The 26,016-nt window shown below is 45.2% G+C and overlaps 1 protein-coding gene across 5 annotated transcripts in view; it reads right to left on the bottom strand.

Annotated features, from left to right (window-relative positions):
* SYT7 (synaptotagmin 7) overlaps nucleotides 1-26,016 on the bottom strand; it is a 310,992-nt gene that overhangs the window by 14,203 nt on the left and 270,773 nt on the right. For all 5 annotated transcript variants that reach the window (XM_075281379.1, XM_075281380.1, XM_075281382.1 and 2 more), the window contains 2 exons: nucleotides 12,457-12,727; nucleotides 7,615-7,784 (listed from right to left, as the gene is read on the bottom strand). In XM_075281379.1, the coding sequence (XP_075137480.1) occupies nucleotides 7,615-7,784; nucleotides 12,457-12,727 (441 nt within the window). The remainder of the gene's footprint in view (nucleotides 1-7,614; nucleotides 7,785-12,456; nucleotides 12,728-26,016) is intronic.

Raw genomic sequence — 26,016 nt, 5'->3', positions numbered from 1 at the left:
TGGAGCGGAGTACGCAACTGGATGCCAGTGCAGTGCAACGGCTTTCAGTTGCGGCTACCTGGTTTTTGGCCTCCGCCTCAGGTTCCGGACCAAAATACGGGTAGCTGCGACTGGATGCCAGTGCAGTACACCGGCATCCAGTCGCGCACTCAGCTCTGGATTAGGCCCAAATGAATGGGCCTAGTCGGGAGGGAGCATCTTCAGGCGGATGTTGCGAGGCGAATCTGCCTGAAAGAATAAGCATCTCGCTTCTTTTTCCGGGAGCCAGAACAAACGACTCCCGGAAAAAAGAACTGACCGGCTCCCATTGATTTCAATGGGAGCCGTCTTTTTGGTCAGGATTTTGAGGCCGTACCCTCAAAAAACCCCGTGTGAACTTACCCTAATGCCCCATGAAGGTCCAACAGCCCCCCGTATTCTCCAGCACATTGAGAATCCAGCACTACACTGCATTGTACGGATAGAGTAGAACTTGTTTCTGGCTGCGTTTCTGTTTCTCCTACCATCCCCTGCTGGATCGGTTCCAATCTGAGTTTCGAGTCTAGGCCTCTACTTACACAGATTTAACTAAAGTGGATAATCACCAGCTTGAAGCCAGCAAAAGTGCCAAGTGTGTCATCTCCCTAATTTTTCAAGGAAACTCCACCGTATTTGCCGAGCATATCCTCCCTTGCACTGGACTTTTGTGTTTTCGCCTTTTGTTTATTAAACTATTGTAATCCTATATTGTGCCTGGCGTAAAGGGGATTTATTATCGAAGAGTAGCTGAACCCTAAAGCAGAAGTCATTGTATATCTGGGCCCTCCACCCGACTTCTTATCACAAGCTACCTGCTGTGGGCCCTCAAGCAATTGGAACTTTGCTAGGATTGCTACCTCTGCAACCCTGATATACCACTGCGCTTTTATGTGCCTGTTCTGTTATGCAGGATCACTAGCTGCTTCTGTAGGTACGGCTGGGCCAAAGATAAAAATACCCTGCCTTTTAACTCCAAGAATGCTAGCAAAAAAATTCAATTCACCAGATAATAACCTTTTTTTTAAATCAAGTTTTATGTTAAACATATTTTTTTAAGAAGTTTTGGCTTTTACATTTTACCTACAGTATATTAAAAAAAAATATTGTAAAAATTATGCAGTTCTGACTCTGGCCACTAACCCAAACAATATGCTGATACTTCCCGTTTTCTGTAGCAGATTTTTTGCTATCATATATAAGGAGATAAGGCCTGGTTCACATCTGCGTTAGGTATTCCGTTCTGGAAGTCCACTTGGGGTTGCTTGCAGTACTTTTCTCACTGCATGATCTATGCGGACACCGAGCGGAAACCACACGGTCCCCATTATATTCTATGGGGTCTGTGTGGTCTCTTAGCTAACCGCTTTTTAATGTGTATAGGTTTCCATTCGGGTGGTCCCCAAGCAGACTCCCCGAATGGAATACTGAACACAGATGTAAACCAGGCCTAAGACACACAACCCACCAGTCACACTAAGGGTCCATTCACACAGAGTAAAGTGGCGCTGATTCTGGCACGTAAGAATCATCGCTGAAAAAAAGTCTACCTTTGACTTCAATGGGTTCCGTCTTCCCCGTGGAACCCACTGAAGTCAATGGGAGTCTTTTTTTCAGCGCTGATTCTTACGTGAGTTATCGTGCCGGAATCAGCGCCAATTTACTCCATGTGAATGGACCCTAAGTGGTCTCAACTTATCCAACCCCCCTCTGTGCAACGACCTCTGTATAAGGACAAGGAGCATGCCTAGAAAACTATCCCACAGACGTCAATAGGGCTACCGCAGATCCTTGTGTCTATGACCAATGGTCCATGTGTAGGGAATGGGAAGTGACACACCATTTTTAAAAATAAGCAAATATGTCATTTAAACAATAGGTCATTTTCTGATGACACTTTTCCTTTATCCCCTTCCCGACATCCGTCGTACTATTACGGCACATGTTGGGACTTTAAAGGTGGCAGCCGCTCTACTGCAGAGTGACTGCCATAGTACTGGTCTACAGCAGAGACAAAAAAAAGACACCTTACGCATCTCAGTGCAAAGAAAAATAAAGTTAGAGTTGTTAGAATATGGCGTGTTCAAAAATGTTTAAAGCTTAAATTTTTTGAAAAGTTTTGGATTTTTTTCAAGGGGTTAAAACGTAAAAAAAAATATATATAAATTAGGTATCCCTTAAATTGTACTGACCCATAGGACACAGGTGACATATCATTTTGGATGCACAGGGAATGCCATAAAAAACAAAGTCTTTAAGAAAGTCGCACAAATGCAGTTTTTCTCCAATTCCACCCCATTTTGAATTTTTCTCAGCTTCCTAGTACATTGTATGGAATATTAAACAATACCAATATGAAGTTCAATTTGTCCCACAAACATTAAAGGGATCCTATCATTTAAACTCATTTTTTTCTGTCTATCACATAGGAATAGCCTTAAGAAAGGCTATTCATCTCCTACCTTTAGATGTCTTCTCTGCATCGCCGTTTCGTAGAAATCCCGGTTTTCTTCGGTATGCAAATGAGTTCTCCCGCAGCACTGGGGGTGTCCCCAATGCTGCCAGAGAATTCTCCAGCGATGCCTCCATCTTCTTCAGGAACGGGCTCTTCATGCATCTTCTTCCGGGGGTTGGCTTCAAACTTCTAGGCCTCTGGCCTAGGGCAAAGCCGACAGCGCATGCCTGTTGGCCACAAGAAAATGGGCGCTTACAATACTGCATAAGCGGCCATTTTCTTATAGCCGGTGGGCATGCACAGTTGGCTTTGCCCTAGGCCCGAGGCCTAGAAGTTTGAAGCCAGCGCCAGAAGGAAACGTGAAGAAGACCTGTTCCTGAAGAAGATGGCAGCAGCGCTGGAGAGTTCTCTCGCAGCATTGAGGACGCCCCTAGTGCTGTTTGAGCGCTGAAGACCGCCCCCAGTGCTGCGAGAGAACTCATTTTCATACAAGAAAACCAGGATTTCTATGGAACAGCGGTGCAGAGAAGACATCTAAAGGTAGGAGAAGAATAGTCTTTTTTTGAGGCAGAAAAATTGAGTTTAAATGATAGGATCCCTTTAAGCTTTCATATAGGGTTTGGAAGATGGGAGTCAAAAACGAAAACTGAAAAACCTGGGCTGTGGGATTTCCATTGCTCAATTCCTTCGGTCTTAGGTAAGACAAGTCGCCGACTGAGGAGTTTGGTTTCCTCTCCATAGTCCAAGCAGAGTGTGCGGTGTATGAGAGGTTGGGAGGGAGAACTATGGGCCGAAAAAGCTTTTCAGTTGACAGAAATCTAAACTACATGGCGATCTTTAATGTCAGAAATTCTACCCTGCGGTAAAAAGCCTTAAGACTGTAATCGCTGGATGAACAAAATTGTATATTACAACATCCAGCCAGACTCTGAGAACAACATAATCACAGGAAAAAACCCAGCTACATATACTGTATGTGCCTCGTCCTCGGAATAAATTTCCAAACTGGGTTATCTAAGACTGTAAAATAAAGCCGTCAATCTCGAACCGTGGAAAGTTCCCAGAAATAGAATATTTTAGTTCAGGCGACTGCTGTGTGTCTATTCCAAAGTGCGTTTGATCTATGAAAGGACTAGGTCAACAACTATCCAAATGCAAGGATGTAAATGTTAATAACTACAAAGAGTCATTATTTTGGCGCTTGTTAGAAACGCTGCAGGAGCATTGCTATGCCCCAAATTTCTGGATGTGGTAATAACGTATAGGTCCAGTCAAAGGATACTAAAGGGAAGGTATAAAGGGGTTCTGCGCTATTGAAGCTTGATGTCATGTCCCGTGGATGAGCTATCAGTGAGGAGCTGACTGCAGGAACTTCTACCGATCATGAGTATGTGCGTCTCCATCCCTTATGAGGCAAAGATGCAAAGTATATAGATAAGAGTGAAGCCGTGTCAGGTAAAACTCCAAAGAGTATAGGGGTTTCAGTAAATGGGCCATCACCAATACACATCAAAGACATATCCTAGGTACAATATATGCCATCAACCTAAAATAATAGGGAACCCCTTTAGAGGAGTTTTCCAGGCTTTTGTTATTAATGGCAATGGTCTACCAAAGATAGGAGGCAATGGTCTACCATGGATAGGAGGAAATGGTCTACCAAGGATAGGAGGCAATGGTCTACCAAGGATAGGAGGAAATGGTCTACCAAGGATAGGAGGAAATGGTCTACCAAGGATAGGAGGCAATAGTCTACCATGGATAAGAGGCAATGGTCTACCAAGGATAAGAGGCAATGTTCTACCAAGGATAGGAGGCAATGGGCTACCAAGGATAGGAGGCAATGGTCTACCAAGGATAGGAGGCAATGTCTACCATGGATAAGAGGCAATGGTCTACCAAGGATAGGAGGCAATGTCTACCATGGATAAGAGGCAATGGTCTACCAAGGATAGGAGGAAATGGTCTACCAAGGATAGGAGGAAATGGTCTACCAAGGATAGGAGGCAATGGTCTACCAAGGATAGGAGGCAATGGTCTACCAAGGATAAGCGGTAATGTTCTACCAAGGATAGGAGGCAATGTCTACCATGGATAAGAGGCAATGGTCTACCAAGGATAGGAGGCAATGTCTACCATGGATAAGAGGCAATGGTCTACCAAGGATAAGAGGCAATATTCTACCAAGAATAGGAGGTAATGGTCTACCAAGGATAAGTGGCAATGGTTTACCAAGGATAGGAGGCAATGGTCTACCAAGGATAAGTGGCAATGGTTTACCAAGGATAGGAGGCAATAGTCTAACAAGAATAGGAGGCAATGGTCTACCAAGGATAGGAGGCAATGGTTTACCAAGAATAGGAGGCAATGGTCTACCATGGATAGGACCTCCTGTTTTTTGGTCAAACATTATAGTTTGAGCTATTATACATTTATGCTCTATATTAAGCAGTCACATTCCTATGTGTCTCTGCTGACCCATAATGCTTCTAAGTGCCCTGTATACAAAACAAATAAAATATAGCAGGTGACCTGCTGACCCTTTAAGAGTTTGTTAAAGGGATTATCACGGATTTTAAAACATTGCTGCTTTTTTTCAGAAAGACCTCTACTCCCTCTCCTCAAGACGTGAGAAGTGTGGACGTGGACGTGTGTCCATTGGTCACATGGTCATGCTCCTGCTTAGTCCTTAGACAACCTATTAGAGTGATAGGACATCATTGAGGCTGGCCCCATGAGACAGAGCAGGAGGCATTAAGTAATTACGCTGGATTCGGCTCATGTATTATAGGGGAAATGATGTTAAAGTGTAGATATATGGCCAAACAAAATTTCCCCACTGACATCAGTGGATCACGGGGTTTTGGGCAGAGGGGACGTTTTTTTAACGTGACATTCCTCCACCTCCAACACTTATAGATACTCCTCCACTGACTCTGGTACGGATGGATTTTTTTCTGAAGTCCCTACCATTCCTGAGTAAAGCAGGTAATTTTAACACCCAATATGCTAAATAGGCTCTCTACTGTCAGGAGGGCGGGTCATGGGCTGTAACAGACAGACAGTCACTGCCCACCTGACAGTAGAGAGCATATGTAGTATATTGAGTATTGTAACTGACAGCACTGATACTCAGGAACGGTGGGGGCTACAGAAAAATTCCAACTGTGCCAGAAAGTAGTAGTACTGATCAAAGGATTAAAAGCATTGGACTTGGTGGAAGTTTCCAAAGGTTCTCTTTAAGAAAATGGCGCCATAAACTTATGTTCTATGTCTTTCGATAGGATATTCCAAGGTTTGCAGATCTCATATATCTGTATTCTAGCATTACGTATGGGATTTTTATTGTTACAATTATGAAGACTTAAGCATCTGAGAAAAAACATGCGGCAACTAGAGCCGTACACCAGTAATTGTACGCTCCGGTCTGGTCTTCAGTTCTATCAAATGGATTTTGCCTCTCTCGTTCTTTTATCTATTCCCCACTGACCCCGAGCCACATAATACTATGCTATTCTCTTCTCTGATGTAAATCCCTCAACTAACATTGCTGTGACTGTGAATAATCCTATATTCTTCTATGCAATGTTAATCTTCCTGATCTCACTCAACTACTCAAGTCTCTGAAATCTGTGATTTTCCAATCCAACTTCATTTTAGTCTAACACCAGATCAACCATTGGTATTCCATCATCTAACCTCAGCTTGTTCGCCATCTTTACTATTATTATGAGCACGGTTACTATTGTGCCACCATACTAGTACACTAGATAATCTATCTCCTATCTATCTATCTATCTATCTATCTATCTATCTATCTATCTATCTATCTATCTATGGGTACGTCTACATCTGTGCTAAGTTATCAGTTTTTCTGTTCTCCCAAAGGAACAGAAAAATGGATAAAAACAGATATGTCTATCTATCTATCTATCTATCTATCTATCTATCTATCTATCTATCTATCTATCTATCTATCTACAGTATCTATCTATCTATCTATCTATCTATCTATCTATCTATCTATCTAATATCTATCTATCTATCTATCTATCTATCTCCTATCTATCTATCTATCTATCTATCTATCTATCTATCTATCTAATATCTATCTATCTATCTATCTATCTATCTATCTATCTCCTATCTATCTATCTATCTATCTATCTATCTATCTATCTATCATCTATCTATCTGTATTTATCTCCTATATCTATCTATCTATCTATCTCCTATCTATCTATCTATCTATCTATCTATCTATCTATCTATCTATCTATCTATCTATCTATCTATCTATCTATCTTCTATCCCTTTAAGGGTAACTCTGATTCCGCCATATACTGCTATGTAGATATGTCTCCTGTATGTATAGTTCTATTTTCTTCCCCCTCTATCTTATTTTACCGGTCACAGTCAGGTGAGGCGATGAACACGCCATGTGTATAATTATTCACATATTCGCCAAATGTGACTTACTGAATGAATCAGCCATTTGCACAGTTGCCACTGAATGATACTTACACTTTGCATTCTGAATATTAACAAGTGAAAATGCTGCCATCTGCAACAACCCATCAACCCTTCACCGCCGGCATCTTTTTACCCAAAACTGATTGTAGATTTTCCATCTTCTTTGTGAAACAAATGATGAACAGACTAAGCTTAGTATATGGGTTACATTAGGATTTCTTGTCTAAATTGCGGTCTATTTTCCGTCTTTTTTAACCAGCCCCCCTCACCCCTATAGCAGTACCTTTCTCATTCTCATTTTTAGAACAGAAAAAAATCATGAGGGCAATTTTTGACAGTGAAAGGGTTAATATAAAACCTTAAAAAGCCGATCTTCTCTTCTCTCATATGTATTGCAACGCTTTGCTCTCTGAATTTTTAGCCCTTTTCGGGCGCAGAAATCCCTTGGAGTCCTTTATAGTCTATGGGGTCTTTCCGTGGGTAATCGCTTTTTTTAAAGCAGATTAGGTAAGCGGACCCCCCAAATGGAAACCTGAATACAGCTGTGAACCTAGCATTAGTTACAACATACACACACTTCTCCGCTTTTGTTTACAGCAGGGTTATCCCAATGAAAGGAGTCCTCCCCCTATTACCCCTCATATAACCCATACAACAATGATGTTCCTTACACTGCCATCGCTGCACGGTTTTAACTCTTTCCAGAAAGTCTGCATCTGCGTCAAGTCTATTTTGTTAAGAGGAATAGATACTTCTCCTATGGGGTCGTTCCGACTGAATCGATCGTAGTCCAAAACTTGAAGGTATAGGACTCTCTGCACCACTTTCTCATATGGGAATCCTGCAAAACATGAAAAGCCCAGTATTACTTTCTGCACCTTAAGCTACAAGTCTCAAGTGGAGAGTTAACCCAGAAATACAAGCACGGCATAAAAAAAAAAAAAATCTATCTTACCTGTCTTTATTAGGAGAACCTTGAGGGTATGGCCAGACGTTGCAGCGGTTTTCTAAGTTTTCCGATAACAATCAGCGTTGCTGGTGAACTCGCGTTGTGATCGTCATTGTGACCCGGACGGTGAAGGAATCGGCTGCATACGGTTTATCGAACAGTCTGGTCATACCCTGAGGATGTGTTTCCAAGGTTCAGGGGTTCTAATATGGTTTTTGTCCTTTATACAGGGTGAGACTGTATACAGGACAAATGATACTTCTCTTTTTATTTCACTTTACCCCTTGTTTTGGCATCACACCAGCATAAAAAACTTGCCTGTGCGGCTCCTGTACCTTGCAGAAGCATTCAGAGTTTTTGTGTTGTGCTCCATACAAATCCAAGTAAAAAAAGCCAATAGATTGTGTCCGTCTAGATTTTTGCTACCCCTGAACCATAGCTTCTTCTTGAGGATAAGCTCCATGTATATGGAACCTGAAAGAACATTGTATGTTAGCCTATGGAGTCCCATATGGCTGTATCACTGAATGGTGGACGGTAAACTGAATTTTATCAAGTATTGTAGTCATCGGACCTATGGGGAGGATGGCAGGGACTGACCGGTAGGGGGATCCGTTCCTGGTATCCTCTCCACATTTCTGTCCCCTCCCCTTTCCTCTCATGTGCTCACCTTCTAAGCTTTGGGATGTTCCATTTTCTTCCCGCCCTGTTTCCGGGGGTGGTCCAACCAGTGGTTTGGTCCATGGCCTTAAGTAGCCGAGCTGTGGCAGCCATATTCTCTTTGGCTGCCATCACACTCAGGCTCTCACCCTCCATCCCCTTTACTTAGTTATGTAAAGATATGTAAGGATGGATTTTATTAGGAAGTATATTCAGAGGATTTACAGGTTTCTATGGTGTCGGAGCGTTGGTTCCTTGTTTTTTAAGCCTTGTTTGCATAATCTTTTGGTTTCTTTTGCAGTGAATCCTCGCAATGTTATGGCAAGTCACAGAAAAGATGAGGGTCGGACGGGAAGTTGGATGGGCCCTCCGGATTTCCGGGGCCTGGCTTACCTCTACTGTTTGGTTATTTTGCTGACGTCTTAGTTGGACATGTTACATACCGCGCCCTACCGCTCACATGAAAAGTTATCAAGTTGCAGCTCCTGCGCGGCGAATTTGCAAGAGCCGACCTGTTCTTATGACAGCTCGGAGCCTACTAAAGACTCCCAGGCCTGTCATAGCAATATTACTATTGCGGCTGGTCTATGACCAGCCACAATAGTAATGTACAAAATCTCCCAAGCTGTTGTCTGTCCAGTTTCTCTGGGGTTTAGGATGGAAACCCTGGGGTGGACAGTGATTCAATAGGGGAGGGAAAGTTACAAGTAGTTATATATATATATATATACAGGCATTCATGCCAGGCAGCTGAAAAACCAATACTCCATTGATAAATCCCCGGCTGTTCCAATGGTTCTGCTTCGTTCCTGCAGGCCTTTACTATTTTGCTGCAGTGATGATGTGTGCAGGCGACTTATACGCAGGCGACTGCTGCAAACGCCTCCGCTGACTCTGTGATGTACAGCGCAATACAGCTAAAGCCAGCGACTGTGCAATGTTCACATGGTTTTATGGCCGCATCATCATCAATAAGACTGGAGCAGTGACGCCGGAAGAGCGGAGGATTTATCAGGTGAGTATTGGGCCTTTAAAGACTCCATCACGTATTACTTTTCTCGCCTTCAAGATGACAGAAACCGCACTGGAAGCCAATGGCGTCCGTCAGGCGTCACTGGGATCCATCTTGCAAACTCTGTCATGGGCTTGTGACCTCATAAAATAAGATGACAGTTCAAATCCCGACTGTACATTGAGCTCATAACTGTAACAAATATGGCCGTGTATAAAATAATTCCAAGACATTGGGCTCCGTATAAAAATGTCACACATAGCGTAAGGAATATGTAATAGCGACGGAGCAGTTATGTGGATTGTCTATACAGATGGGATCGCTGTGGCGGTTCAGAGGTAACAGCGCTTAGAAGCAATTTTCAAATGTCAAAGAAACTTCTGTATAAAAGCAAATTTCACCCTTTTAGCAGGAAAAGCAGAAAGTGACAAATCCCATTATAAATTTGTGTATTATTTTTGTCACAGCTGTGCCATTTTACTCGTTTTTTTTCCCTGCAATATGAAGTCTAATGTTGACCGAATAAGGCCTGGTTCACATCTGCGTTCGGTTTTCTGTTCGAGGAGTCTGCATGGGGACTGAACACATTGACAAGCCACCGCAATGAAAGCACACGGATCCCATAGACGATAATGAGGTCCGTGTGTTTACTGCTCAGTGTCCGCACGCAACATGCGGAGAGAAAAGTGCTTCATGAACTACTTTCCTCTACGTATGACCGCACGGAAAACACACGGACCCCATTTTAGTCTATGGGGTCCGTGTGCTTTCATCGCTCATCTCAGTAGAGAGGGAGAGTTAGGAGAGCCGCAGCCTAGAAGACGCATTGCTCATTTAATCTGTGGTGGTCCGACAAACCAAAGCCCCCAACAATTACTCCACCTCCTTCATGTTTATATAGGCACAGCGCCATATATATGGTAGGGACAGTGCTTGGTATTGGAACTCTGTCCCATTCGCTCGAATACCTGAACGGACAAGGGTGGCGGTCTTACTGCAAAAAAAAAAAAAAAGCAGGCCAATTTTTCTAATCTTATGCAACCCTTGAAATTCCTGGTGGTGTCTTCTGTAGTTGCAGTGTACGGAGAGGGGTGGGCTTCGAATGTCAAATAATCCAAGGAGCGGGTTGCACGTAGCATGAAAATATGGGAATACATTCATAGCATAGCGGCCTCTGAAGGCTCACGGCTCTGCACAGATACCTCACAACTTATGTAAATGAATAAGAAAATATTCAGAAACTGCCAAGTGTCTCTGAACGTAAATTATATAATGAAATAATCCTAATAATGCAAACACTTATCCAAGTCAACAAGTCGGTGTCAAGAGTCTCCGGAAAAACGGTGGAAAAACATAAATGTGACAAACACAAATATTTAACCGTCGTGTAGCCAAAATCACCGCGCCGCCAGCTAGAAAGTAATAAGCTAATATGACCGTATGCAACATGTTTATAAGTGTCATGTATCCAAGTGACAGTGTATTAAAGTTTATTAAAGGAGAACTCCTACAATTAGGTTTATCTTTTTCCCATTAGTAATGGTTGGCTTGTAAACTTTAGTACTGTTACTTTGTTCACCAGGCGCTCACCAGGTTTGCAATGTGGTCGGGAAAACATTTTGGGAAAGGACTCAGAGTGGGTAAAAAAATATAGATATTCACTCTGAATATTAATACTCTGAGGGCGGGTTCACACCTGCGCCCGGTCTCCGCTTTGTGGTTTCCGTCTTCTACCCGAGAAACTGGACAGGAGACGGAAGCCTGGCAGTCAGTGACCGCCCATGAGCATCTTCTGGTCTCCGCGTTGAAACCGTTTTTTTTTATAACGGGACACAAAGTCCTGCATGTCCGACTTTGTGTCCGGATAAAAAAAACGGTTTCGCCGTGGAGAGGCAGAAGATGCTCATTCAAGTGAATGGGTTTGAAAACTGACTGTGGGTTTCCGTCTCCTGTCCAGTTTCTTGGGCAGAATACGGAAACCTGCAAAGTGGAGATCAAGCACGACCTCATTCGTGTTGCTCCGGTTCTAAAGCTTTCCAGGTTCCTGGCTCAGTATTGACCAATGATTTTCTAGATAGGCATTTTCCAGTTCACATCTTTGTTTGGGTTTCCATTTGGGGAGTCCACTTGGGGACCCCTTGAATGGAAACCAATTCACATAAAAAGGCGGCTACCTAAAGAAACCTGTGGACCCATAGACTGTAATGGGGTCCTTGTGCTTTTCACACGAAACATGCAGAGAGAAAAGTGCTGCTTGCAGGACTTTTCTCTCTGCATGTTTCGTGCGAAAACCACATGGACCCCATTATAGTCTATGGGATCCACGGGTTTCCCAGATAACCGCTTTTTTATGTGTATAGGTTTCCATTCAGGCGGTCTCTAAGTGGACTCCCCGAATGGAAACCCGAACGCAAATGTGAACCGGGCCTAACGAAAAAGAGCAATAGAAAAAATCTATAAAAGGCAAACCTTATTTAAGTAACTATCAGTTTACTATTAGGCCGGGTTCACACGATGTATTTTGGCATGTAGATGGCGCGGGAGCTTTTGCGGGCCGTATACGGTCCCACTGTTTTCAATGGGAGCCGGTACCGTATTCGCGGCGCTATTTTGCAGCCGTGATTTTGCGGTGGCTGCAAAATAGCGCCGCGTATACGGTCCCGGCTCCCATTGAAAACAATGGCAGCGTATATGGCCCACAAAAGCTCCTGCGCTGTCTACGTGCCAAAATACATCGTGTGAACCCGGCCAAAGAGTAAGAAGATCTAATCCCTCTCCATGGAGCCCACTTAATTGATCTATAACCACAGTTAGACCATTGGTGGTCCATTACTTGTCAGGTATAGTTGGGACACAGTTAACCCTTCACCCCCTCCGCCTTGTGCATCTCACCCTCGAAAAGGAAGGTCTCGTTCCAATGTGGGTTGAGGTTTTTCCTCTTCACCTTGGTCTCCAGCTTGTGCTTCTTGTCAGGCAGCAGATAAATCTTCACAAATGGATCACTGGTTCCACTAAAGTCCTTGGCGGGTAGCTCTTGTGCCTTCATAATCTTAACAGTGAGAGTAGACTCTTGAAAGTTGTAGCCCACGCTGAACTGAATACGGCCAAGAGTCTCTCGTCCTGAGCTGTCGTGACCATCTTCTTCATCTGACCCTGGAGACAACTATAAGAAATAGAGAACAGGGTCAACTTTCAGACAACTGGCTTAAAACGCGAAGTGCGGAACAGTGGTTGAGTAATGTGATTCTCAATGTTCTTTACTTCCACCAGATGGCAGTAACAAAATAGGCCTTGTAGTTTATGTTATTTTCAGAATGAGGATACTCAGAGGTCATATGAGTGCCTTGAGCCAATAGTCCTATTACCTAACCCCACTATCTTAGGTTTCCCATCGTCTATCTACACCTTCCTACAATAGGGCCTGGTATACTATAAAATCTGACACTCTTTTATTTACAACGCTCCATTTTCTTCATTGTGTAATGGAATTTCCATGTTGCTTATGACAACAGCAGAGGTCACTGTCACATTATTGCAGCCCTACTGATGTATGGAATTCATTACATAATGTACAGCTATGGAGCAGTAAGGAGAAGATGAAGGTCAATGCTATACACAACGGAGAAAGCAAGTCGTCCGAAATACTCATTTTATTTGTTACCGAGATGATCCTATATTTATTACATATATGCGGTTTTATATCCCCACTTATAGTCTACACTTTTTATATAAATTGAATATATTAAAGAGGTTTTCCAAGTATATTTTTCATTATGTATACTCGCCATTCCACTCTCCAATCATGTCCTGTTCTGCAGCAAAGGCGTACATGTATGTCCACAATATTGGGCCTGCACACTATTTTACATGTGTATATAGGATTGTTTTACTTGTAGGGTTAGGCTAGGTCCACACGACTTTGACAAGATCACTGTGACTCTCTGCTAAATGTTAGAGAGTGACGTTTTGCAACAACAAGGACGCCACGACCAATTCAAAAGAGGTGTAAGAGGGTGAAACAGCCCCTGTGTAGTGAATGTGCAATGTGTAATTGAGTTGGTGTTTTCATAACCTGACATTTTGTTGTTTGACCACAAGAGGTCGCTGTTGCGAGATAACAAGTAAAAGGAAAAAGGCTGTATGCCCCTGGAAGATTGATGTGGAGACCCTGATCGTTGTAGGAAGGTTCTAGGAGCCATTTTGAGTCAGAGTGTGCTGGACTCTAGAGAAGAGAGAGCTGTGGAGACATCACTGTGCAGAGAGGGTCCTTGGAGGGAGAAGCCACAGCAAGAATAGCTGAGGATTTGAGACTTTCAGAGTCTGTCCAGACACCATCCTAAGGAGAAGATTACTGTCAGAGACTTGGCTGAGAAGTGAGACTGCCAGTGAGACCGCATGCTGTCCGAGGAGCTCCTCTTCACCCTGATGCTAACAGAGACTAAAAGGTACCCAACAGAAGTAAGCGTGCACGCACCACACTGCAAGTTTTGCACCATATTGCTGGGACTGAGTAAAAAGCCTGTAGTTAGTTAGTTAGGTATAATCATCACCCCAGGCTGCAATACTGGTGAACTATCTACCTGTCTGGTAAAAGGACTAAGTCACAGAGGATTTCTACAGAGTTATATCTCCCAGAGAGGGACTTGTAAGGAAGTCTGGGAACAACATTTAGTTTAACTTTACACTGTTTGGCTTGCAAGCTAACTAACCATTATACTTGCTTAGTTGTACTTGGTTTGGGGGGAATTTAGTAGTATTGTGATAAGATTGTAAACCCTGGTGTTACACCGCCGGATGCCTGTGTCACACACACTGAATTGTTCCTGTGTAATAGGGTAATAACAGGTAACAGGCAGCTGCATAGGCGCAGCCTGCAGGTAGGTAAAAGCTTTGAGTATATTGAAGGCCACACTAGTGGGCACCGTGCTGTATAACACCAGGGTCCCAGCCTCTAGGCTGTGTAAATGTAATACCTGGGAGTGCTCTTTTGGACAAAAGAGGTTATCTAAACTAAGTAAAGTCCTATCTTGGTTAAATTGAATTGGACACTTCCTTTGTTCGTGACTTCGCTGTATCCTGGGGAGCCCACCTCGGTACACGGCTTACAACTTTGGCGTAGTCGGCAGGATACAGCGACCCTTATGGACGGGAATGTGGCGGGAGAGAATCCCCTGGCACCAGCTGTGGTGGTCCAGGGTGCCCCTGCACAGCAAGCCCCAGCGCTGGTAATGCCGGCCCAAGTGGGGTACTTATCGGCCGGGGCACTAATGCAGCATCTGCCAAAGTTTGATGGTAATAATATGTCGTTGCAGGACTGGACTGAAAGGGTACGAAGTATAGTTAGACTGAGCAACCTGATACCGGAACTGCGTGCAGAGATAGCATTAGGGGCCCTAGAAGGTGACGCTAGACGGACAGTGATGGTACGGCCCGAATCGGAAAGAGACACTTTAGAAAAAATATTTGCTCTGCTAGAGGGAGCTCAGGGAGGGCGTGCCAAGGTAGCGCAGTTGCGGAGCAACTTCTTCAATCGGTCACAGAGGGAGGGTGAGACTTTAACGCAATACTCTAACGCCTTACAAGAGATGCTGAATGAAGTGCAGCGATGGGACTCAGAGGCTATGGGAGCCTTCAAAGAAGTGGATCGGCTGCTACGAGATCAATTCATCCTAGGGTTATCCAATAAGTTGTTACAGGATAAACTGCAAGAGATGATCCGGGCAGATGCCAACCTGACATTCTATAATGTTTACCTGGCTGCTGTAGAGAGGGAAGAAGCTCCCGTGGCTGTGAATGTGAAGGCTGTGAGTAGCACCCAAGTGACAGGGACCCGAGGAGGTCCTGAAGACCCAGGGTCCTTAAAGGATGTAGTCCAGGCTCTACGGGCAGAAATGAGAGAACTCCGACTGGAGGTGTCCCAGATGCGAGCAGGTCAATCCATGGTTCCAGAAATGACCGCATTGTCCTACCCTCCCCCGCTGAGAGTACACCGTGGCCGAGGACCCACCAACCGAGGCTCATCAGCTGGGCAGGGATCAAGGGGACCCCTCTGCTGGAGTTGCAGACAGTATGGCCATATCGCCAGAGAGTGTAAGGGAGAGGTGGAACCCAAGCCGGTTTTAAACTCCCGACCGCCGCAGTAACGGGGCGTCCTGTGGCGGTTCACCAACAATCAAGCCCCGTACGTGATGAATGCGACCTATATGCTAGCAGCCCCGTTATGGAAGCTGAGCTGGAGGGCCAGAAGGTACGCTGCTTAGTTGATACTGGATCGGAGTGCACCCTGATGCCCCTGGAGTTCTTCGAGAGACACTTCGGACATATGATGGAGCCAGAGGATGGAAGTGTCATCCGGTTGATAGCTGCCAACAATGGTGCGATGGACGTACAAGGGATCGTCTGGATGCGGGTCCGGCTGTTTGGGCAAGACATTGGCAAAAAGGGGATCGTGCTGATAGACCATCCGTCCAGGAGAGGACTCGATGTGACGCTGGGCATGAACGTGCTGAGAGACCTAGATCATCACCTTTATGCAAAGGAAGGACCTAAATACTGGCAGCGGGCCACCACACACACCGGCCGACTCAGAAGGTCCTACAGCAGATGGTGAGGAGCTGTAGTTTGCAGAAGAGCACCATGGCAGGGCGCTCCATTGGATACGTGAAGGTGCCGCTGAGTGCCCCAATGAAGATTCCACCGCGACAGGAAAATATTGTGATGCTTCCGGTGGGGGCTGGACGACCATTAAATGGACTAGAGGTCTTGATAGAGCCTGCCCTGCAGGGAGAAACGCAGACCCGCCCTCTGGTAGCCCGAGCACTTGCCACTGTGAAGGATGGGTGTGTGCCTATACGCTGTCTCAACGTTCTGGACAGTGAGTTGTTCGTGCCTGGGAATACCCTGCTGGCTGAAGTTCACGTGCCCGGGGGTGACATCCTTTGCCGGAAGAGCTTCACGTTGCAGCCTGATGGGAGGTCGTCTTGGACCTATGCTGTGAAGGTCCAGCAAAGGCAGGCTCCAACGGCAGAGTGGAATGGCCAAGTGATCATGTCTCTGATGGGAGTAGATCGCCGGTCTCTGACCCCGGGACAACAGAAGCTTCTGGAGGACACTCTGTGGGAATTCCAGGAGGCGTTTTCAAGACATGATGAAGACTTCGGGTGTGCTACCGCCATTGAACACGAAATCCCCACTGGCGACGCTGCGCCTATTCGGGAGCGGTATAGGCAGATTCCTCCCAAGATGTATCAGGAGGTGAAAGAAATGGTGGCTAGCATGCTGGAGAATCAAGTGATCCAGGAGAGTAAGAGCCCATGGGCTGCTCCGGTGGTCTTGGTGCGGAAGAAAGACGGAAGTCTCCGTTTCTGCGTAGATTACCAGAAACTAAATGCTAAGACCGTCCGTGATGCATACCCCCTTCCACGGATTGAAGAGTCACTATCCTCCCTCGGTCATGCCAAGTATTTCTCAACGCTTGACTTGGCCAGTGGATATTGGCAAGTGCCAGTGGCCGAAAAGGACAAGGCCAAGACAGCGTTTATCTTACCCATGGGACTCTATGAGTTTAACAGAATGCCTTTCGGTCTGTCCAATGCCCCAGGGACATTTCAGCGGTTGATGGAGCTCTGTTTGGGTGACCTAAACTTTGAGTTGGTATTGATATATTTGGATGACGTTGTAGTGTTTGGGTCCTCATTTGAAGATCATCTCGAAAAGCTGCGGCAGGTCCTAGGGCGATTGCGTGATCATGGGCTAAAAATCAAGCCCAAGAAGTGTCAACTATTCCAGCAGCGAATAGAGTACTTAGGACATGTAGTCACTCTGGAAGGGGTACAACCTGCGCCCAGCAAGGTGGAGGCCGTCCAGAAGTGGCCCCAACCAAGACCATGGCCCCTGCGTGAAGTACAAGCCTTTCTAGGGTTGGCCGGTTATTACAGGAGATTCATACCCAAGTTCTCTCATCGGGCTGGCCCCCTAAATGAACTACTGAGAGGCACAGCTGGTGGACCCAAGAATTGCCCCATTGAGTGGGGGCCACGACAGCAAGAAGCGTTTGAGGGGTTAAAGAAAGCTCTGACCAGTACCCCGATCCTGGCCTATGCACAGTTTGATAAGCCATTCCTGTTGTACACCGATGGAAGTCTACATGGTCTGGGAGCTGTGCTATCTCAAGTTCAAGATGGACGTGAGAGGGTGATTGCCTATGGCAGCCGGTCTTTAAGGGAGTCAGAGCGTAACCCCGACAACTACAGCTCCTTTAAGTTGGAGCTTTTGGCACTTGTATGGGCCATGACTGAAAGATTCACAGAGTATCTGACGGGTGCAGAAGTGATTGTGATGACGGACAATAACCCTTTAGCACACTTAGAGAACGCTAAGTTAGGTGCCCTTGAGCAGAGGTGGATGTCCCACCTTTCCAAGTATCAATACCGTATCCAGTTCCGATCAGGGAGAGAGAATGGCAACGCGGATGCCCTCTCCCGAGTCCCTGTGGGGTTGCCAACCAAGAGTGGAGAGGAAGGGCTAGAAGACAGAAGTTACTGAGACAGTGGGATAAGCTGGTTGTCGTCCAAGGACTCCTATGTCGGACCATATACATACAGTCAGAGCTGCAGCACCGGCAACAGATTGTCATCCCGATGTCATTGGGACCAGTAGCCGCTCAGGAAGCCCATGAGAGTGGGGCCCATTTTGGGAGTGCCAAAACATACCAATGGCTCCAACAATTTGTGTATTGTCCAGATTTGGGAAAGATGGTGACCAAGGCATGTCTTCAATGTCGGTCCTGCGGGCTGAGTAAAAGTCCCGAACAACGTGCCCCTGTACAAACTATTCAAACATCTGCCCCCCTGCAAATTCTAATGATTGATTATGTACAGATTGGGTACTCTACCTCAAGACATTCTTACTGTTTGGTTATGACGGACCATTTTACAAAGTATGCAGTAGCTGTACCCACCAGAGATCAGACGGCTGAATCCACTGCCGAAGCGGTCTGCAAACACTTTATACAAGTGTTTGGGTGTCCACAGAAAATCCATTCAGATCAGGGGGCGTGCTTTCAGGGGGCTTTGATGAGTGAATTGTATCAACTCTATGGGATCGAACGTTCTCGCACGACCCCATATCATCCACAGGGGAACGGGGCATGCGAGCGGTTCAACAGCACCTTGATACAGATGTTGCGGACGCTAGAGGATAGTCAAAAAGCTCGGTGGCCAGAGTATCTACCTGAACTGATGTGGGCCTATAACAATAGAGTACACAACACCACTGGTTACTCTCCACACATGTTGATGTTTGGGAGGGCAGGTCAAGAGATTGAGGATCTCCACATGCCAGATCCAATGCAGCCTCCTCCAAGGAGCACTACCGCATGGGCGCAAGAACACCGTCGCCGACTGAGAGCAGTACATAATGTTGTGGGCGAACGCATGAGACAAATAGTACACCCCAACCCAGGGCCGGTGCAGAGGGATGAATACGCCCCAGGTGATCGTGTGATTGTCAGGGCCAAGAGGCCAACGGGAAAATTGGATGGGCGGTGGGAGGCGGTACCATATGTTGTGAAACGAAAGGTAGACCCTGATATTCCAGTGTATGAGGCACAGCCAGTAGGGACTGGAGGACCCTCAAGGAACCTTCACCGTAACATGTTAAGACGCTGCAATTTTGAACACTCAGTGGCCGACGAGGTGGTACAGGCTCCTAGCATTGCTACCAGGGAAACCCCCTTAGACGATGAGTGGTGGGTTGTCCCTGCCCCAGCCGATCCAGGGAACCAAGTCGAGTCTAGTTTGCCGCCCAGGGAGGGAGTTGTACAACCTGCAGAACAGCCATCATTGGGTGTGCCGGGTGCCCCTGATTCTGTGACTCTGCGTAGGACAGCCAGGTCCAATGCTGGGGTACCCCCACAGCGCTATGCACAAGATGAGTTTATATGGGAAAGGTTGCCAGGGACGTCAACCTCTAGTGGGGTGGCATGTAAGAGGGTGAAACAGCCCCTGTGTAGTGAATGTGCAATGTGTAATTGAGTTGGTGTTTTCATAACCTGACATTTTGTTGTTTGACCACAAGAGGTCGCTGTTGTGGGATAACAAGTAAAAGGAAAAAGGCTGTATGCCCCTGGAAGATTGATGTGGAGACCCTGATCGTTGTAGGAAGGTTCTAGGAGCCATTTTGAGTCAGAGTGTGCTGGACTCTAGAGGAGAAGAGAGAGCTGTGGAGACATCACTGTGCAGAGAGGGTCCTTGGAGGGAGAAGCCACAGCAAGAATAGCTGAGGATTCGAAACTTTCAGAGTCTGTCCAGACACCATCCTAAGGAGAAGATTACTGTCAGAGACTTGGCTGAGAAGTGAGACTGCCAGTGAGACCGCATGCTGTCCGAGGAGCTCCTCTTCACCCTGATGCTAACAGAGACTAAAAGGTACCCAACAGAAGTAAGCGTGCACGCACCACACTGCAAGTTTGGCACCATATTGCTGGGACTGAGTAAAAAGCCTGTAGTTAGTTAGTTAGGTATAATCATCACCCCAGGCTGCAATACTGGTGAACTATCTACCTGTCTGGTAAAAGGACTAAGTCACAGAGGATTTCTACAGAGTTATATCTCCCAGAGAGGGACTTGTAAGGAAGTCTGGGAGCAACATTTAGTTTAACTTTACACTGTTTGGCTTGCAAGCTAACTAACCATTATACTTGCTTAGTTGTACTTGGTTTGGGGGGAATTTAGTAGTATTGTGATAAGATTGTAAACCCTGGTGTTACACCGCCGGTGCCTGTGTCACACACACTGAATTGTTCCTGTGTAATAGGGTAATAACAGGTAACAGGCAGCTGCATAGGCGCAGCCTGCAGGTAGGTAAAAGCTTGGAGTATATTGAAGGCCACACTAGTGGGCACCGTGCTGTATAACACCAGGGTCCCAGCCTCTAGGCTGTGTAAATGTAATACCTGGGAGTCTTCTTTTGGACAAAAGAGGTTATCTAAACTAAGTAAAGTCCTATCTTGGTTAAATTGAATTGGACTCACTTCCTTTGTTCGTGACTTCGCTGTATCCTGGGGAGCAACACGGCAATCTCATAGGAGTCGTGGCCTAAGTTGTCGTGTTGTCATAGCCTTAGGGTGCATGCACACTACGTAACGCCGGGCGTGTATGAGAGCCGTACACGCCGGCATTACGGCAGACTGCCGAACACTTCCCATTCACTTCAATGGGAGCGCTCGTAAACGCCGCTGTTACGAGCGCTCCCATTGAAGTGAATGGGAAGTGTTCGGCAGTCTGCCGTAATGCCGGCGGGTACGGCTCTCATACACGCCCGGCGTTACGTAGTGTGCATGCACCCTTAAAGTGATTTTCCACTAATAGCCACGTCTATCGGAAAGCTATGCCCAGCGATCTTCATTTAAAGCGGCCACTGCATTGTACTCTAGCGTCTCTTCTCTCAGAGTCAGTGCTTAAATTGGGCCGCAACATGCGGAACTCAGAACCAAACTGGATCTCCCGGAGCACTTGGAAGCTAATGGCCATCTGTCACAAGGATATAAGATCCCAACAAGGTACCTGAAGACTCAGTCTGCAAGAAGTTCCAGTATAAAGAACCCGGCAAACAGCGCTATCATTATACTCCCCCGAGTGTAATGATCAGAAGGCTAGGAGAGGTGAGGAAACATAAAAAATACTGTTCTTGCCTCTTCTGGCTCCAGAAGGCTTCAGGCCTAGTTGACGTCATGTGAGCCAGGCTTGTGTCCTTATGCGTTGCGACTCAGACCCGTCTCAAGTGAAATCTCTTCCGTCATGGAAGATGGCCGACATCAGCCAGGAGTACACTGGAGCCCAGGAGAGGTAAGTAATAGAGATGAGCGAACACTGTTCGGCACAGCCGTTCCGAACAGCACGCTCCCATAGAAATGAATGGACGTAGCCAGCACGCGGGGGGTTAAGCAACCGGCCACTGGCAAAGTGTACGTGCCAGCTGCTTCCATTCATTTCTATGGGAGCGTGCTGTTTGGAACGGCTGATCCGAACAGTGTTCGCTCATCTCTAGTAACATTGTTTTTTATGTTTGTATCTTCCATTGGGTCTCCGATTATTTTACTCTGGGGTCTGAAAAGGAGTTCCCCCTAAATTTTTTTCCCCAATTTAAGCACTGCTCAGAGTATGGAGGCTCAGAGGAGGTGTAAAAATTAAACAAACTTTCATACTCTGTGGCTTCTTTCGAAGATCCTCGTGTTCTCCAGAGCCCTCCTGGAGATGTCTAGCACTCTTCTATGAGTTCATGGGCCCAGGGTCACCACTGAAGCCTGTGACTGGCCCATGGCCGGGCCAAGCGTCATATTGTCACGATGCTGTGATTGTTATCTCTGTTGTTATAACTGCTCATAAAACCTCAGAAAACTGAAAAGAGTTCCATAAGTTTTCATCTAAAATAAGTTTTTATGAACAGCTACAACAACAGAGATAAGTCACGGAACGAGCCATCAGGCAGAAAGAGGAACATGGCAGCTTGAACTATATGAGAGCAATTTAAGGCTGCCGAAGAGATAACAAGCAGAATTTTTAAAGAAAACCCTATGTGAAACCAACAAGAGATACAATACAGTGATATCAAACATTACCACATGTGTACATAGCCTTTAAAGTGCAGCACGGTGGCTCAGTGGTTAGCATTGCAGCACTGGAGTCCCAGGTTTGAATCCTGCCAAGGACAACATCTGCAAGGAGTTTGTATGTTCTCCCCGTGTTTGCGTGGGTTTACTCCGGGTACTCCGGTTTCCTCCCATACACCAAAGACATACTGATAGGGAATTTAGATTGTGAGCCCTATATGGGACAGTGACTGTCAATATCTGTAAAGCGCTGCGGAATATGATGGCGCTATACAAGTAAGCATAATAATAATAACTCCCATTTTATTTTTTGCTATCGTATCGGCAGATGAGTTGTGAACATTTTTGGAATATACTTTATTAACTTATCTAACTTCCTTATAATAGAAAACAAGCTGTAAAGTTCCCATTAGCAATGCTCTATCTAACTAAGCATTACCAGAGATATTATATCCGTGCATGTAGAGCTGGAGCAGTTACCAAAGCGGGAAGGGGTGCAGACATTGTAAACGGTTTTGTACCCCCTTGAAAAGTGGTTCTGTTCTCACAAGAAAGCAGAGAGATTAGTGATATGTCAGATTCGGTTATAGCTATGCTCACTCTACAAATTTGTAAGGAAGCTGCTCAGTTATAGGGTCGCTCAGGAGAGTGTTAGAATCTATTTTCTACTAAAAAGGAAGTTAGATAGGTTAACAAAATATTACAACACAATACCAAAAAAAAGGGAGGTTACTCTTTAATATACAAATCAATGGGTTGTCTTTGTACTGGACAAAAAGGACAGTGAGAGAACAGGATCATGAACAAGGTCCCCCCCCCCCCACACAATCTTTTAATTCAGATTTTCTTAATAGAATATATCAAAATGGATTTTCTAAACTGGACAACTCCTTTAACACAATTCAGTCTGTCGTACAAATGCTGTTATCCAGATAAGTACGCGCCTACATACGTTTTCTCATAAGCACCACTTGAATTGTAAATTTCTTTTATAGCAGTAAGAGCGCATCGGGTCTGTGGAGATTTTATCTTTCACATTAGTACATTACCAGTAACGTTTTTATGCGCACATAGAAATCCTGCATAAAAGGCTCCTCAATTTGGTATAAAACACATCAGTGAGAAGTAATGGACAGTTCTTTCATTACTTGTCATATCATTCCGTGTGTACGGATGGGAAGGTTTCCATATTTGCATCTGACCTTTAATGAAACCCTCCGAATACGCGGACATGTAATGTATGTAATGACATTAGTTCTGCGCCGGGAACAGGCGCGGGTTAAAAAATAGTACACTAAGTAGTGAAGGTAAAAACTGGAAAACTTTTCCTTTCAATACTATCCAAAATATTTCAAGGGACTGTAATCCTTTAGGATACCTGCCAACCGTCAGGGTTTGCACAGAACTGCCTTTCAAACCAGACAACATGGGGCTTATGGAAACTGGCATAAAAGAGGCATTTTTTTTGGCAGTTTTGAGGATGTTCCTGGACTGCAATGTGTACAGACCCTTGTGGCATCGGAGGCATACTGTGAGGTTTTATATTTTGCCTTATTGTTTTCCATAATGTACATTATAGCTGCACACCAGGGCCGTTTTAACACATTGGTGGACTCAAAGCAAGGGTTTCTTAAGTGGACCCCACCACCCGCTATTATACCCATCTGAAAGATGCCAAAAACTTGGATTTTTTTTTTCCTATCAGTATGTCTTTTGTAGAATGGGTGGAAATCCATGCAAACCCGGGGAGAACATACAAACTCCTTGCAGATGTTGTTCTCAGGATTCGAACCCAAGACTCCAGTGCTGCAAGGCTGCAATACTAACCATTGAGCCACCGCGTTGTATAAGTGTTTGAAGCAAATATTTTGGCACTGCGACCTAGACGATAGTAAATGTCTGTGTCACAGAAGTCCCTGCTCCCCTGGGGTCACATACAGGTTATGCACATACAATGTGTCTTTGTTCAGTCTGCAGCTCTGCTCCTTCACTCTCCATCCTCCTTCAACCTGTTCAGGATCTGTTAGGGCTATGAAGATGACCTTTAAAGAGTAGAATCTCATCTTTACAAGGATACCAAGATCATCATGATAGCCCTTACATATTCTGAGCGATTCACTGTTAAAAAGGCTGTCAGGAATTGAGAACTGCCATGGGATCTCCATGCTGAATGTTTTCACCAGCAAATTACTCGGGATCTGTAAGGGCTATCATGATGATCTTGGTATCCTTGTAAAGAGGAGATTCTCCTCTTTAAAATGAATCCAAGGTCATCTTCATAGCCTTGCAGTTGTTCCTACAGTTTAATGTTCCTCTCCTACCACAGAAAAAGAAAAGAAAAACAACAAATCCTCACCTCTTCTCTCTCCCTTGCGGTCTGGGGTCTGGAATCTTCATGGAGCTGCAGGCGTGATGTAAGTGACATCATCACATTGCGCCTGCGGCTCCTGGGGAAGAAAGGGGAGGAATGATGAAGCAGGGAGCAGATTGGTCAGCACTACAGTATAAGACTGAAAGGGGGTTCAATATCTGGACCCTACAACCTATACAGGGAGCAAAGGCAGCAGCAGAAGCCTTTATCCACTGTATAGAAGCTATGCTGAAGTGCATAGTATATTATCTCTGCTCCCATTCAAGTCACACTATACAGTGGACGAGCCTACTACTTCCTCAGTTTCTAGTATAAGTTCTGGTACGGGGGTTGCCTGTAAAAGCTGATTTTACAGGGTCCAGGTGTTGAGCCCCAACAATCTGATACACATGACCTATCCTGTATAGAAAACAGTAACAAGTGGGAAAAAATATTAAAGGAACAGTCCCATAGAAGTAAATGGAACAGTGTCAAGACGTCAGGTACTTTACTACTTTACAACATTGCTGATTCTATTACTGCGATGCAATTTTTTTGGGGCACTATGCGGTATACCATTATGGACAGGTAGATCGAGGGCACCAACCACCCTAAAGATGTCCATCATTAACAAAACCCGATTTATCATACAGGAACTAACCAAGGAAACATATATTTAACAAAACAGATGCATTTGTCTGGAGCTGGATCCAACTATTTTTAGCAGAGACATATGCCCTAGTGAGAGGAAATGTGAAAATTAAAGTGCTGGAAGCAAAGCGCAGTGACAATCTCAATAGCTTCCCGGTGTGAATTAATGCAATATAACCTTAAATTGTGGTGGGTTCGGACTTGAATGCAGGCACTTAGAAAGCAGAGGACGCGGATCCTGACATGTTGCCCTTATTGCTAGATTGCAGCGGTGACCTCCATTCTAATGGTATCTCATATATAGCATCAGGACAGTATTCATACAGCACATGCATCTATATACTCTATATCCACATTGATGTGTCAGCGACATCAGTAGGACATTGTCACCTTCTCCGCTGTTTCTTAGGTGCGAAACATATTATTGGTGCTGACACTTACTTGGAAAGCATGACAGCATGAATGACGCATTTGTCACTTATTATTACCTCAATTCTTTCATTTGTATCATTTTCATCCTTTTCCATTAAAATTCTGGTAAAATGATGAACAGTCTAAACCCATCGTTGAGATTACCGTAATGTCTGGACCATCACAATATCAGAAGGTTTCTAGATCACATACAATTGGGCCAGCCTGATTTGAACAGTGACTTTGGATCCAACAGTGGATGTGAATTTGGCCTGGGCAAACATAGAGGACGATGGTCTAAAACTGGATCTCCCCTGGTGACAGCTTATGTCATCTTAGTAGGAGAGGAGGAGAGTGACTGAGCGTGTATGTCCACCACCACCCAGCTGAGTAGGTGGACGAGCACATTGCTTTATACTTTGAACATTAG

The sequence above is a fragment of the Leptodactylus fuscus genome, chromosome 7 (assembly GCF_031893055.1).
Source record: "Leptodactylus fuscus isolate aLepFus1 chromosome 7, aLepFus1.hap2, whole genome shotgun sequence".
NCBI lineage: Eukaryota > Metazoa > Chordata > Amphibia > Anura > Leptodactylidae > Leptodactylus > Leptodactylus fuscus.
Note: the sequence above shows the minus strand (reverse complement) of the source record. Positions and strands in the feature narration are given on the sequence as shown.